This window comes from Amblyomma mixtum, chromosome 5 (genome assembly GCF_055824585.1).
Source record: "Amblyomma mixtum isolate Tamu chromosome 5, ASM5582458v1, whole genome shotgun sequence".
NCBI classification, from domain to species: domain Eukaryota; kingdom Metazoa; phylum Arthropoda; class Arachnida; order Ixodida; family Ixodidae; genus Amblyomma; species Amblyomma mixtum.
The window spans coordinates 38147527-38163455 of record NC_143016.1 but is presented as its reverse complement, the minus strand read 5'-3'; the positions used below and the strand labels follow the sequence as shown (position 1 = coordinate 38163455).

The 15929-nt window shown below is 51.9% G+C and overlaps 2 protein-coding genes across 2 annotated transcripts; one reads left to right on the top strand and one right to left on the bottom strand.

The window, feature by feature from the left end:
* Positions 1–485: 485 nt before the first annotated feature.
* Positions 486–7062, bottom strand: LOC149341829 (uncharacterized). Its single transcript, XM_089544057.1, has 3 exons — positions 6748–7062; positions 5486–5680; positions 486–2717 (listed from the first exon to the last, which is right to left on the bottom strand). Exon 3 carries the CDS (start codon positions 2706–2708, stop codon positions 1350–1352), a length of 1359 nt encoding a protein of 452 aa, XP_089400183.1. The 5' UTR covers positions 2709–2717; positions 5486–5680; positions 6748–7062; the 3' UTR covers positions 486–1349.
* On the top strand, positions 5380–14609 carry LOC149341828 (protein dissatisfaction-like). The gene is made up of 5 exons (XM_089546702.1): positions 5380–5698; positions 8373–8675; positions 9233–9406; positions 10949–11104; positions 13777–14609. The coding sequence occupies exons 1-5, from the start codon at positions 5380–5382 to the stop codon at positions 14013–14015; spliced, it is 1191 nt and encodes a 396-aa protein (XP_089402828.1). The 3' UTR covers positions 14016–14609.
* The last annotated feature ends 1320 nt before the right edge of the window (positions 14610–15929 follow it).

Here is a 15929-nt window from a genome sequence, read left to right as displayed (position 1 = left end):
GCTAATCCAGGTTCACGCTGACATAGTCGACCACTCGCCTCTGAATACTGTACACAAAGGCAAGTGACACCGGCAATTGGAGCCATCAAAAATTGAGCGTGCAATTTGACAGCGACTACCGCTCATAGGGGAACTTGGATGCGACGACAAGCTACGAACGACTTTTTTGTTTCATCTATTGCACACAGAAAGATCTTGTTCGATATGAGGGCTGTTCAAGTTTACAGCTCCGTGGATGCAAGATGAAAGACGTAGCCTTTCTGTTGCATATCTTGCCTAACATTCGCCCAAGGCAAAGGCGAATGACTGTGCGATGTCAGTGCGAACGTTAAAGAACCCGAGGTGGTCAAAATTTCCGGAGCCCTTCATTCCGGCGTCCCTCATAGCCTGAGTCGCTTTGGGGCGTTAAACCCCATAAACCAAACCAAGGTTTTCTTAGCACAGCGACACCGCTTGGTTCTGAAATGCAATGCAAGGGGCACCCATCAACGCAGTCGGTCTCCATTTTACTACAATACCTTACTCATGTCATAGAACAAATCGAATTACATTTCACGGCATTGCAAACAGCGCTTTAAAAAAATCAGGCACACTTCCGTTACAGCATGTGATAAATATTATTTTGTGCAAGCTAAAAAAGAGCACATCTCTCCAACTGCATCTTGGCAAACTCAGAAGCTATCGTTTCTCTTTTGCATTTTCTCATTCCTGAAAGGTGGGAGAAAAGCGCTTAGCAAATTTACACCATGGTGGTAGTACTGCTTCCTTCCTTGCTAGACGCGTCACGGGTGTCATCCAAGTGAGCTGAGCGACGCAAGACCGGTCTTGCTTTCACGAACGGAAGTAGCCAATGCAGCATCGCGTCTCTGCACAAGCGATGCTCTTATTGGGAAGAAGGCGCGCACCCCGTCAAACTGCAACTTCGTCGCTGGCGCACGAGCAATTTGGATCCACAGTGCTGCACGCGGCGCTTGTGATCCCTTCGAGGGCACCTCTCCGTGTAACGGCTCACGGCTTCGGCATCGTACACCGACCATTCTTGTAGCCACCTGCACAACGTACACAAGTCGGCAATCACACAGGTAGGACTAATCCGCCGGCCGCAAGAAGCAAATTTTAGCCGCCGTTGTGCACAAACGCTAATGGCGTTGGTAAATCCTACATTCAAAAGTAGCCGACGCAGTAACCACGCAGCTGCTGACTCGAAGGCGTCAGCGCGGAACTCGCATGGTTAGCGAGACAGCCGCCTGCAGACGACGCGAGACGTCCTGGAACTGACAGACGTGGACATACTCCTCTACTGGAGGAGCGGCGCTGTCCGAAGACCGACGAAAGTAGCCCATCCAAATCTACAGCGAGTGCTTGGAACGGTCGTCCATGGGTGTCTTGACGTTGGCTGACACATCGTCAACGACCGTAGCAACGATGGTAGCTGCCGAGGCTTCACGGGGAACGACAGCCGTCGACGGCAGCTGGCTAGTCTCCGTGATCACTTCGGATTTGGTCTGCTTGACGACCTCGTCCGTGCTCTTGTTGGTGACGATCTCGTTGGCGTACGTCTTCACCTCCTCTTTCTCGGAAGACGTCACTTGCTTGTCGACGTGCGTGCTGCTTTCCGTCACAGTCTGCTGTTCACCCGGCGCCACCGATGTTGATGCAAAGTTGATCCCCGGCTTGGCGGGAGCACCGCCACCAGAGGCATCCTTGGATTCTGCGCTTTCGAGCGCCTCCGACGCCGAGGCCTCTTCAGCCTGCTCGGGGACGATGCTGATGACGGTCGGCGGCCGGAACACCGGATGCTTCTTGTCGGGCGAGCCCGGCGACTGCGTCTCGGCCTGGTCTTCTTCGGGCTCCTCCTCGCTGCTGCCGCCCTCCTCTTTGCGGAGCATCCGCAACTTGGCTACGGCGATCGAGTCCTTGCGCCGCATGTTGAAGCGGGACGGGGGTGGCTCTGCCGGCTCCTCCTCTTCGTCGTCCCCTTTGACGCTGCTCGCAGCGGCGGCCCGCAAGGCCAAGTCCGCGGGCGGCTTCACCAACTGGGCACGCTGGTACTCGGGCTCCTCCTTCTCAGGCTCCTGCTGGAACTCGAGCTTGTGAGCGTGCTTCCGCTCTAGGTCTTCGTTCGAGGAAGTTCTCAGGATAGAAGCGCCGGGAACGTTAACTGCCGGAAGGGGTGCGGGCGCCGGAGGAGCTTCGGACGTGGTGTCGTCCGCCTCGTGTTCGTCCTGAACGCGGATGGCGACCGGGTGCTTCGAGGGAGTCTTGCGCGACGACGTCTCCGCAACGTCAGGCACCGAGGCTACTACGGTCGAGACAGGAGCACGAGAGCTGAGCGTCGGCTGTGAAGCCGCGGGCGTCGGCTGCGATGCGGCGGAAGTCGGTTGCGATGTTACGGGTGTCGGCTGCGATGCGGCGGGCAGCGGCCCGCTGTCGTACGACTCGACTGTCTCCTCTTGCCGCTTGCTGCGCACCTCCTCGGTGGTGCTGGATTCGATGTGCGAGTCGCGACGTCGCTCGACACCCGTCGCCTGGTCCGTGACTTGTTTCGTGCTCTCCTTGCGCTCAGTGACGGACTTACTGACGGTCTCCAGCATCACCGTCCTCTTGAGCATGCGCAGTGGCGTCGTGGGGCCTCGGCTGGCGGCCAGCCCAGGGGCGGGGCCTGCGTCGGGCGACGCCTCGGCCGACTTGCTGCGGGCGGCCGCCATCGCAAGCACCTGCGCAAGTCGCGTCACAGCTAAGGACCTGTCTCAGCGGGCAGCGCGGCACGGCGCCTCGCGCCTACCGCCGCGTAACGAGCGTGCGCGGGGGGTCAGTGTCCCCAGCTTGAGGGCGCGGCTGACGACCGCTGACAAAACCTCGACTTTTGTGTACTTCTCTTTCACTCTAAACCGTCGCCCCGAGGTTTGAAGCGCGGGGATTGTGAATTGGGCGGCCGATGCACATTGCTAGCCGATGCCGCGTAAATTTAAAACATGAAGCCTAGCTTAAAGAAATTGATTGAAATATTAAAATGAGTTGTAGGCACCTAAGATAGGAAGCTACATAAATGGTGTGCGCACAGCAAAGTGCTGCGAGTATAGTATGCCTCTTCAGAGGAACATTTCAGTTTTTGTTAGAAATTTATTTCATTGTATAGAAATACAATCACGAAGCTAGTTCGTGTTATGTCGAGCAATATCAGGAAGCATGCGCGCGTTCGTGCGCACAGACAACGGATTTATCACCTAACCAGATATAAAACATTAGGAAAATATCACATAAACTCTTTCGTAAAAATACCGGCCAGACAGACAAAAGCTACCACCAAACTACTACACCAAAACTTATTTGCCAAGCGTGAAACGACTCATGCTGATTTTCATAGTTTAGCTTTAGGGATCCATCCAAAATATTCATATTTAAACACGGCACAACACACAGTAAACAACCGCAATTTGATCTGGATGAGATCAATGTTCGAAAAAGTGAAGAGAATACTTCAAAATTACAGACGAAAGCTCCGTCCATCTTGTGACGCCAAATTGCGTTCAGCAATCTTAACTGTCAGCTATTGCAATTGCAAGGCCCTCTCGCCAGTAGGCCGAAATAAATTGTATGCCTTCCTAGAGCAGATTTTGTGTTTTCAGGTAGGAGTGGTGCGATATTTATCACCGCTGAGCTCAGTGTATAAATAGGCAACTCGTCTGCAATTTCAAGTCATTTCCTGGGTTCTCTGCACATGCCTCAAAAGTCGCTGGGCGTTCCTACATTAAATAGATATCACAAATTACTGTCGAACTCAGGACCACGAAAGCGGTCAAACGTTGCCTTGGCCTTCATTTTTTGCAGCCTAACGACTGCTGAACCGTTTCCGTTTAGCATTTCAACGGGCTGTTGAGGACACTGTCATCACTACACTGACGCTAGCTCGCATCCTTCGCTGTTTACCGCAACTCACGGTTGAAGAAGAGTCTCTCAAATCGTAACGTGATTAATTACGGCGGAGCAGCGATGCGTAGCGCTTTACTACGCAGCTCCCTCTCCCCTTTGCCCCACGCTGAAGACACGTCCGTAGAGGTGGAAACGAAGCCCAGCGGGAGCGCTGCAGCATCGACGTCAGCCATCCATCACCGCCTTGGCGTCCTGTCCTGGCGCCGAACCGAGCGTCGCGAATTGCCTTGTCTGCGACTCCCCCTCCTCGGGACCCCGAAAGGCCTTGCGCACTCCTCGCGGTGACAGCGGGCCTACGCCCATCGTAAACGCTTCGCACAGCGGAGCGCCTCGCGCAGTTGCCCCCGTGTTAGCACTCACGGCTGAAGGCATGCGTGTCAGATTTGCCGAGGCTCGTACATTTCCATTCCTGGAAGGTCATCCAAGTAAAGGCACTCGCTAAGACAGGCGATAGAGCTCAAAATGGCGGCTTTTGGATGCGTAGCAGGATGGATTTCAGCGGATGTTTGCCCACCTCGTCGGTTTAGACTGGACGAGCTGAACGACAGTCTGCCGGCGATGGCCCCAGAAAGAATAAGCTCTGCGCGCCCATCCTTACGAATTCCAAGAAGAGCAGGTGCGGTCGCTGTGAGCTTCAGCTTTCGCCCGCGCCACAGCTGTGGTCTGTTCAAGTGTACTGTCGCAACATGGCTCTGCAGCGTAGCAGAGGACAGGAGCGACGGCGACTGCAAAATCAATTCCCCTCACCAAGTCACAACCGCTGCGTAAGAAATCACAAACAAACCCTCAGCCCGTTCGTGTTGTCTCTGCTGCCAGACTACAACGAGCTAAAATAAGCTCCCTAAAGACACCTAATGACAAACAGCGCGACACTTCGGTCGTCTCTTACCTCACTCTGCTGGCACGCCAGTGCTAGAAGCTCACTGTGCGGGTAACCGCAATTCAATACAGAAGGAGTAATCCTGCCAGGGCACTGTTATCAACGAATATCGGGCAAGGCTTTAAGTCCTTCGTCCTTTCTAACGGAAGGCCACGTGAGGATCCGCTGTGAAGAGCTGCAGGAGCGCAACGATATGTTTTTGAAATCTTAGGCGCGGCTGCGCCAGATAAACCCGACCAGCCTTGAACCTACGAGTCCAGGTAGAAAGCTTACAGGCTTACTATGGCTGGAAGGAGGGTAAATCAGTAAGGTACCTTTTCCATTTTTTCCGTCGCGCTTAACCCACTGTGGTTGCCCGCAGCGACCCACATATTTATCGAGGCCGTCCTCTTCATAGTCTCCTTTCTCTCCTTCCAAGCTCGCCTTGACAGCACGGATAGCCCAGCCTCGGTCATGTAAGCAATGTGTACGCTATGCATGTGGCGTGGCTGCTCCTTGTCCAGGTGAGCTTGAACCTGGGTAGTTCTAGACGAAGTCCGACCTCAGTGAAAGCGAACACGGTAAGAATGGACACCGGGAAGAAAAAATATGCATTGGATGCATTACAAATCTTGGTCTGGCTCTCTCGGCCCCGAAGCGCGGTAGAGCGCGTGGCGGTGCTGACGTCCGTACCACTGTTCCTCGCAGCCGTGCAGCACGAGCGAGCTCCGCGGGGCCAGCCGCGTCGGCGTCTGCGCTCCCCGGCGACCCTCTGCCACGGGGCGGGCGTGGGCGACTCGGGTGTGCCCCCGCTCTGCTGCCCGGGGCCGCCGCTCGTGTCGCCGCTCAGAGACCTCTGCTGGACCGCGGCACGGGAGCCCACCGAGCCTGCGAGGACCACCGCTGGTGAGGGACGCCTCACCTGAACCGGAGCCGCCCGAGGTCCCCGAGATTGTATGGCAGTGGTGGGAGAGCATGCACGATGACAATGACGACGTTAAACAATGAAAGCATTTGCCTTTCACCGGAAGGTGAATGTTTGTCCATGTTTTTAGCTTAATTCCCCCCCTGTTTATTGACGATGAGTTTGTGAACGTGCGCTCTGGTCTTTTCGTGCAACCATGCAACCAAACCAAGCGGTGGCGGGACTCTGAGTGACGGAACAGCAGATTACAGAAAAATAGGAAGCCAGGCTGCCTAGGCGGTTCCGTGAGGCACTTCTTTTAAAAACTATCTGATCTTTGTTTCAATGCTCTCTCTCGTGTTTCAGTCCCGCTGGCATGCTGGAAAGTTACAGGGATTTCGCTACAATGTTCACTGCATGGGCCTCTGCTGTGTAGCGTTATATGCAAATACCCCAGCCAATTCAGTTTTTGCTACGCGATATATGAAGTGCTAGTACCAACACTCACCATATGGCAGTACTGACAAATCCGACTGCACTGACCGCACATCCGCCGTTCAGCCCGTTTCAAACGCAACAGCTTCTGCGTCCGAGTTCGCAAATGTCAGGGCATCTTGACAGATCAATGTGTGCCCTGCGTTATTTCAACATTTTTGGGTTCTTGCATTGTCAGTCGCCCTTACGTACTCTGAACAACACGTGCCTTAACGAAAGCGTGGAAGGCCTAAAGCTGTCATATTTGCTTGCCTGAGACACTGTGTAAGAAATGTCAAACGACGTGCTGTGTGACACTTTGGCCAGCGATACGCAACTGAGATCAGCCGCCACTCTTCCATTTCGCTCCCACAGAGATGCTCCCGCGTAGGATCAGAAGCGTGAAAAGCGACGGTGGACGTCGGAAGTCTTGCCGACTGTATCAAATTCAGCAACGGGGTGCACTAGCCACGCCTCCAGCACGACGCGCGCACGTCGTAGCGCCGGAACCAGCAGATAATGCTGAGACGGCAATGACAGCACCCGAGCACAGCTCGGAGACGGCGGCGCTGCGTACCTGATTCGCTGTGCTCCCAGAGGCCGGAGGCGTGGACGCGACGGGAGCGGCGCTCAGGTGCCCTTCATCGTCTGGCTGGCCGTGGTGGCTGAGGACCACCAGCAGACGGGACATTGGGGGCGAATTTCGGCGCGCAGGCCGGCGGATCCATCGAGGGGTCCGGCCGTTCCTCGGCCCACGCCCAGACGACAGGGGGCGCTCCGGCGCGCCCCACTGTCGCTGGCGCGAGCTGTCACTGCGTTCTCTCGCATCGCAGCTGTGGTCAGTTTGCCGCTGCGGACAAGTAATGAGGACGACGATGAAGATGCTATCCTCCACTCGTAATTGGTCAAACGATTCGCCTTCTCATGGACAGACAGCTTGTACTGTTTTCTGCTCCGGTTCTTGTTAACGCTAATTACATTTCCACACTGGCAGTGTACCTCTTGCACTGTCTTGTATCCGGCCCCTTGCGCGACCGCGTTCCCTAAGCAGCGGACGAAAACGAAGGGGTCTTTCACTATGGGCGGGTGCACGCTTCAAAAAATTTATTTTGCTGAAGCACTCCAATTCGTTCTTTCTCTCCTTTGACGACCTCCGGCATTTAAAGTATGAGTGGTGTCCAGGACAGTGCATTTCACGTCCATTCCGCGACGAACCCCAAGCGTTGGATCATTTCTTCTTGTCCTGACGCCGTTTCGCCTCCCCCGAGAACTTTTCCTGGAAATTCCTTTTAAAAAATTGTCTGTTTATGACTGTTCCAAATTTACTCTCGTTTGGCACTACTCAGCTGGGCTTCAGCAACGGTAGAGTGTGCTCCGCTGTGCACAAATTCGTTACTGCCCCTGGAAGGATTCCCTTCTAGATGCACAGATTTCGCTCACTCTTCTTCCTTTTCTTACCGTTCCACAATTAATCTGTTTGTTTTTTTATCAGTAGGGCTTTCTTGCCTCTCCTATTATATTCTTCCTGTTTTTTTTTCTTTACATCACGCCATCGTTAAAGTAATCTATTTTGACGCTTAGATATGTGGCCAATATCTCTCGTGGGTATATGTCATTCTTCAAGGGCACAACAACAACAAACAAGAAACACAGCCCTTCATTTCGTTACAGTCAACTGCGTAGGTTTGCGGTAAAAAAAAGCACAAAAATTACGACGAAGAGCCACCGGGAAGTATACATCGCATAAGGTCGAAACCGCAGTTTCTTCAGTGTCGTTGCAATGCTACCAAACGTGCACTTATGACTCTTACTTCTTTTTTTTTTTATTGCTGAGCATGTTTCGCGCTTGAACGCCGTGTCAGCTGCAGAACGCCCCCTTCTCCACAAGCCTCACTACCCAATGTGAATGAGTTCGTCTCAGCGCACGCTCTCGAGGGGTTTCTCATCCGTGAGTTACAAGCATCAGTAGGAGCAGGGAATGCAAAGGATAGGAGACGTTTGAAGCGGGTAGATCGGGAACTTTTTATTTTTCATTCGCGCACACATGGAGCCGGCGGAGAAACTATAGGGCAGACCTGTACAACCCCAAAGCACTAGGAGGAGGTCAGGTGTCCTTGCTTTCCATTGCTCGACACACTTAGACTATGTGGCATGCTTGTGCCCATGTGGGGAGGGCGCCACCACTTAAGAAGGGACCCGCAGACGCGGTGCCCTCTTCGACGACGGAGGAAGCAAGCGGTGGCGACGACCAGGCGCCGGATTCGGCGTCCACTCAGCGGCCAGGCATCGCATCGCCGCCTCCCCCGCACGGCGGCATCGGGCCAGCACTGGCCAGCGAGTCGTCGGCGTCCTCGGCCAGCCTGCCATCGGCGGCGGGGTTGCCCCCCGAACTGGTGGGGGGCCACCCGGCTTCGCTGGCCGACCTGCCGGGATCGACGCTGCCCTTCTTGCGTGGGCCGATCGCTATGCTGCCCAGGCCCTTGCTCTGGTGGCCTCTGTCCGAAGGTGAGCGCATCTCTCTTCGAGCATGTCTTCTCATTTCTGTGGTGTGTACCACAGGCGCACGTGCTGTTGTGGACCAAGTCAGAACAGCATGAACTCATGAATTCGCGCTGCTCGCTCGCGGTACCTCCACGGCACCGCCGCGGAACTTTACAGAACTGGTGCAGGGAGTGCAGGCGAATCGAACGAATCTCTTGTGCTCAGAGCTAACCCGAGCTCGGGTAAGTTTGGAGGAGCGTCACGCCAGCTGTAATTGACGAGGAGGGCGTCGCGCCGCTATGCCATGTGACACTGTAGCGTCATCACAACCTGCCCACCGGATTGCGAGCAAAATGACCACTGCAGCAGATTGCAGTTAAATCAAAGGTTGGTCGTGAGAAGTGGCTCGGCAAGAGCAACATCGGTCGCACAATCCCTACCGGTGGCTGTGATAGGAACAGCCACTGGCGGCGGTCGAATTTCGGAATTCTAGAGGCCATAAGGACAGCGGTGGAGGTTAGTGTCCGTTGATTTGCTGGCGACTTCGGGGTAATGCTGCGTTCAATGTATGTATCATGCAGGCGTCCAGGAGACTGCGGCCAAGTTGCTCTTCTGCAGCCTGCGCTGGATCCGCAGCGTGCCAGCGTTTGCCCAACTCTGCTGCCGAGACCAGCTGCTCCTGCTGGAGGCCTCCTGGAGCGACGTGTTCCTTCTCAGCGCCGCCCAGTGGGGATTCCCCTTAGTGGCCGCTGCTGGTGGGTGCAACGGTCACATCCGTGTGCGCACCCGTATACTAGGTGCCAAGAGCAAAGGGCCGTGCTTTTTCAAATTATTTTTCATAACTTCCAAGGGCATCGCAGGTTTGCTCCTATAGGCATTACACTGCAGGTCGTAAAGTGCTGCCAGCGCTGCAAACCTCTGGAAGAAAGAACTGCCGTTATCTTTTCAAAATTTTCGAAAGGCATATGTGGTACTATGCACGTCTGCCAGACTACGCAGCAAACCCGATGAACTGGGAACTTTTAAAAAAGTGCGCAAACATCAGAGTTTCTTGGACGTACTATATGAGCAATATTCATGCGTTAAGCGCAAAACTGGCTGATAAAAAATTCGCTTCAATTGTGTCACAGCCACGTTGAGTGGAGTTGTGTTGTTGAAAGTTAAAGTAAACTGAACCTAACCAGACAGGCAGTCCTCGAAATGTTGAGTTCTCAGTTGTTGTAAGCTACTGGTGGGGTTATCCTTGCGGTTGTTCTGCCGGAAATTGCTCCACAGTAGCGACACTTAATTACTGATTGCAAGAATTTTGTCACAGATCTGTGACCTGGAACAGCTACACCGCGGCGAACACGAACACCCACAATAGCCGTCACCATTTTGAGTCCAGATCAGTGTCTTGAAGGAATTTTAGAAACTGGTAGGCCTCTCTTCTATATGTCCAGTTTCCGCGCGGATAAACAATACCTTGAAGTGTGGCACTCCTGCCCTCTTCAGGGAAGCGAGAAGGACATACCTCTCTGAGTTGTAATCTGGGCAGTGCATAAGGTAAGGGTCTAGATCCCCGCGCACACCGCATGATGTACACAGCGGTTATGTTACCAGATCCGTCTTATACTGATGTGCGAGCAGAGTCCGTGCGAACGTTTGGAGATTTCCGTAGACAAGGTGAAACGGAGCTATCGCGGCTGCGTTCCATATTACATCTTTAAATACTGCCTTCTCAGCCACCTTACACGAGTCGTTTCTTCCCCTACGACTGAAAACATTGCCATTGAGGCAGTCTTACGCAAGCTAAGCCTTTTCCGGCTCAACCTGTGGTCATCCTGACGGATTCTAAATCTACCAGAGCCCTGGACTGAGGGCGCACCCGCATACGCTCCAGCCACCATCCTCTTCAATAAACGCTTACTCCCTCGCTCACTCACAGGCACGATTACTCACCGACCATACCATGACACAGTAAGACACACACGTAATTGCATGCTAGCCAAAAAGGGCGATATGCAGGCTATGGTAAAGCGCCAACTTCGTGCCAGTAGCTTATTGCAAGTAATCAAGTACCGTTAGCCAGCTTCTGGAAAATTTGTTGAGTGACGTATGTAGTTGGACGCATCAGTGGGCTTCAGCTGCTACGCTTTACCCCGACAACGTCACTCCGCCAGCGGCGCCTGCGGTCGTTTGAGACCTATTTCGACCACTCATACTGACCTATTTTTCCTTCACAGTTGCAATGTAGGCTTTGTGAAAGGAAGTGACGAAGCCGTCCGCTCTGTGCCGACACAGATCTGCGCTTGCAGGCGTGGAGGCTGCGGCCGCGGCTGGTGAAGGCAGCGGAGCAGCAGGCGGCCTGCGCGGTCTGCAGGCGGTGCGCGAGGCAGTGGCAAGGCTGAGCGCCCTGCAGACGGACGCCGCTGAGTACTCGTGTCTCAAGGCCCTCGCCTTGTTCAGGCCCGGTGAGGAGGATTATTTTGAGTACCGCTCCTGTTTCATCAATGTGCAGTCGACTCGTGTGACGTCAGTGGCACCCAGTGCTATAGTGTATCTAGTCATCATCATCATCAGCCTGACTACGCCCACTGCAGGGCAAAGGCCTCTCCCGTGTCTCCAATTAAACCTGCCCTTTGCCAGTTGCGGCCCCAGTTGCGGCCACCGTATCCCCGCAAACTTCTTAATCTCATCCGCCCACCTAAATTTTTGCCGCCCCCTGCTGCGTTTGCCTTCTCTTGGAATCCACTCCGTTACCCTTCAGTCAGTCAGCCGGCCATTAATTCCGCCAAGAAATACCTCCGGGACACAGTGTCACGCGGACCTACTGAACTGCCTTTTCAATCGTAAGGCAAGCAAACAAGTCTAGCTTTCTTGGAGATCATTTTTAATTGTGACACAGCTGGGGAATATCGTAAGATACTGTTATGAATATATTGGTGCGATTGGTCTAACCTTCCGATGCGTAGAAAAATCTTGCTTGAAAATTTTATCCTGAGCTCGCATCGAGTATTTAATAAAGACTGCCACAGAAAACTAATGGGGCGCATATTCGACAATAAACAGCAGGAGACTACAAACCTCCCGAAGAGAGGCCTGCATATGCACTGACTGTCTGATTTGTGTGTGCGTGTCGAAATGTGAGATGAGGCACTCGATCCTCGGTTTGGCAAGTTATCTGGCCCATGTTCGGTACTGAGGGGAGTGGAAGACACAAATCGCTGAAGAAGAGTTAGTGGCGAAGCTTTCAGAGGTACAATGATAGGTGAGTTGTATGCGGCTGCCGATCGTTAAGGATCGCTTCACACTGGCGGGAAGTCTGGAAATGGTTCAATTACAATTGAATAATTACAAGCTGTTGCAAAAGTTTCTAAGCCAATGCCCTTGTGCCAGAGTGGAGTCACGCTCATTTCTGGACAAAACGGCACCGATTTATTTGTGCGAGCTCCAGCACATTACTAAGACCACTCCTCGACGTCGTTAAATTCAAAACCAACTAAGCGCGTGTCATTGCATGGTCCCATGGCTGCACTAGTCACTAGCGTTTACGCCTAATGGCTTTTGCAGTACACGGCATGTCGCATGTAACTTCCAGTGCGCTGAAGAGACCCGTCATTAACGGCGAAGCGGGCTCTGGGGCGCCGTCTAAGGGCGGGCTCGCACTCGTATTTGTAGTCTGTCCTCTGAGTATTTGTGGGGCGATGTAAGGTTGTGCAGGCCAAGATGTAGCGGATGAGCTCCTTTCGCACGCCCTGATGCCGCCGCATAATTCGGGACCGCATGTGTAGTACCTTTTCGATTTGATGAGCTTGTGAAGCCACACACGTCCCATTCGTCATTGCATTATAACAAAAACCCTGAGGTGCGGGCGCCATGACAGCGTGGTGATGGTTATTTGCTTAGACGGGGCATTACGGGGCAGCGCCCGCCGGTGACTATCGGAATGCCGGTATCATTTGAGAAGCATGTAAATCGGAGCTGTAAGGTAGCTCTCGATTATGTCTACTCGGTTTTCGTCTTATACAAGGAGCCTTTCCCTTACCAGACAGTGACATTATCCGCGCAGATAGTATGCTTGAATCCGATAGCGTTATGGAGCACGTGTCGCACAAAATCCGGTGTCGCGTCGCAGTCGTTGACCGTAGAGAACGAAAGAATGTCCAATTCTGCATATATGGGCATTAACACATTAGCTATCGCGTCATACCCTTACGGCGGAGCTTAACTGTGCCCTCCAATTTTTACATGTAATATTTGCGTGAGCTGGAGGGGTAGGTCTTACACTATCACAATAAAAAGAAAGGGGGGGGGGGGGGGGGGGGCTTACTAGTCGTTCTCTGCCGTCAATTGTGCCGCGTTTTCACCACTCTGTGCCGTTCGTCCCACATGCTGATGATGCATGCGCCAACTTGCGGAGATTCGATCCGTGCTGCTCGTTCGGTAACCCGGATTTGTATGATGCACTTTAAACGTGTTTGCAGTGCAACTGTTCTTTCAGTCATCCCAATCACTTGCAGAATACACAAGTGAACAGCAGGTAAACTGAAACGTCATTTCTTGTTTCTTGATTTAGACAGTGAATTTCACTCGTGGTCAACTGTGCCACCTGACCCCAGTTCGTTTGTGTTAATAGCCAAGCCTCTAATTCCCTCCCACTAACATCAGGTGTCTCTCAAGGGTCAGTGCTCGGTCCTCTTCTGTTTTTGATATATATCAACGACTTACCCACGCATGCTTCCTCTAACATCCCCATGTTTGTCGATGACTGCGTTGTCTACCGCACAGTTACTAACCCACCATTACTGCATCATTCTTTCCTCGTTCAGCCATAGACTAAAACGGCCTTCCACACGACGCCACTGCATGCAACCACCTGCCCATCTACATTTTCGAACTGTATAACTGCCATATCTAACCGACAATATTTTTTCACATCAGTTTGTATGTACTTTGTATGTACCTTGTACCTTTGTATGTACCTTTGTATGTACCTTTGTATGTACTTTGTATGTACTACATCAGTTTGTATGCAGTTTGTATGTACCCGCCCCTTATGCAATACCTCCAAATTGAGGGTAACAAAGTGATGACCCGACGATACGCCGACTGACCGTAGACTTGGTTCCTCGGTGCAACGCAGAGGTGTCCGGTCTACGCGAGGCGTCGACCGTGGAGCGTGTGCAGGAGCAGACGCTGTCCGTGCTGCTGGAGTCAGCCGAGGACCGGCCCCGGCAGACGCACCGCGCCGCGAGGCTCCTGCTGCTCCTCGGCTCGCTGCGCGCGGTGCCAGCCACACTGCTCGAGGAGGCCTTCTTTCGGCCCACCATCGGCCCGGTGCCCATCGAGCGCATACTGTGCGACGTCCTGCAGACGCTATGAGCGGAACGCCTCTTCCCCGATGTGTCGGACGGCGCCTCGGAATCACCTCGCAGGAGGTTACCGGCAGCGATGCCGAAACCCCAGGCGCTTGCAGCAAAGATATCGTCAGAGCTAGCCCTCAAAGAATTCGGCGCGACGGTTGCAGTTAGCAGGTACGGCTTTTAAAGCAAAGCGCTAATTGAGTACCACGCTAGAAATTATATGAAAAAAATATATATATTAGCAAGCGTCAGGAGCATTAGCGGAGAGAATAGAATAAATCTGCATCAAAGGCCGTGCCCGAGTTGAAAGTTGCCAGGAAGCGTTCAAGCGAATAATAAGTACGCAATAAACTAGTGGCATGCAAGCGGCTGCAACAAAAGGCCGTTACAATAAACATGAAAGCACGCAAAATAGTCTGACGGCACTCAGAGTGGTCATATTGCAGTGCTAAACGTCAGTTCTTCGCTTGATTAAGAGTTGATGATGGTGGCAGAACTAAGATGTAAAAGATGACTTGGTTGATACCAGTGACAGTGACACCCAAGCCAGCGTTCCGGCGCGTTTTCTTCGAAGTTACCGTCAAAATCTTTGGGGATTAGGAGGAATTGCGCATGGAAAGTTTATTTATTTATTTGTTTGTTTGTCTGTTTATTTATTTATTTATTTATTTATTTATTTATTTATTTATTTATTTATTTATTTATTTATTTATTTATTTATTTATTTATTTATTTATTTATTTATTTATTTATTTATTTATTTATTTATTTATAAGGGCCACTGACAAGCTTCGCCTCACGACAGGTTTGGAGCGGGAATGGTTTCTACCAAAAAGAAGTGACGCGGACATCGGCCACAACAGTGTAGCTGTCGCCGCAGTTTTGCAACAGATTCTTCAGTAGGCTCTACAAAGACAGCCGCGGTCTATGAGAAGACAATGGGCAGTTGCCATATGTCTCACATGCAATGGCAATTAGGCCGGCAGCAGATCCCAGTTTTTCAGCGCTGAAATCAACTACACAAGCCTATCAAAACATTCATCCGACGTTTTCATATGACCTTTTCATAGTTCCCAGTGAGCAATGAAAAAAAAAAAATTCTGAAACAAATTTATTCTGGTAATGCGGCCGGATTCCACCCCCAGTGATGACATGTCGGCAATGTAAGAATATATAAAGAATGAATAAATCTCACCGCTGCTTTGTTTTGAAATGATTGGTGTGCAGTGATAAGGTAGACTGAAGGTCGATTCAAAATGGGCGATGCGCATCATCGACCAGTTTGCCAATAGGTAGCTTAGCTGGTTAAGCAACAGCATGGTGGTAGACGACTTTCTAAGAGTCCAGAGAATCGCGACTGCTTTTTTTTTTCATGTTTTTTTTTCGCTGCTCCTGCAATTAAACAGCAGAGCCCTCAAAGTTAAGTGGAGTTTTCTGAAACGCAGATGATAGATCAAAAGTAACCAGGTTGTCACTTGCCGTCATGTTACATGCATAAGTGTTACACGCAAGCGGCATTCACTCAGCATATGGTCATGTGAGTGCGTGAGGGGGAAGCGAGCAATTGATTGGGTGAAGGAGCGAGAGAAATAGAGGGGGGAGACACGAAGCATAGAGCGCACTTCAGGCAAACAAAGTTCGCGAACGTCAGACAACCAGCGAAGAAAATAATTTTCTCTCTCATTTCATTTATTTACTCTAAGGACTCATTAAAGGGCATTACATCTGCGGGGAGAGGGGAGAAAACATCAAATACTTGAAACAGCAGGGGGGAAAAAATAAAGAAAGCCATATTCCTCCAAGCTTTCTGATTTCCTCCTTCCAACGCCAATTAGAAGAAATGTCTTCACAGTACTAAACGTCTTCAATTTCTTCACTCTCGGCATGAACTCTAGTGTTTTACTCATCGACCTGCCTCCGTGAATATTGAAGC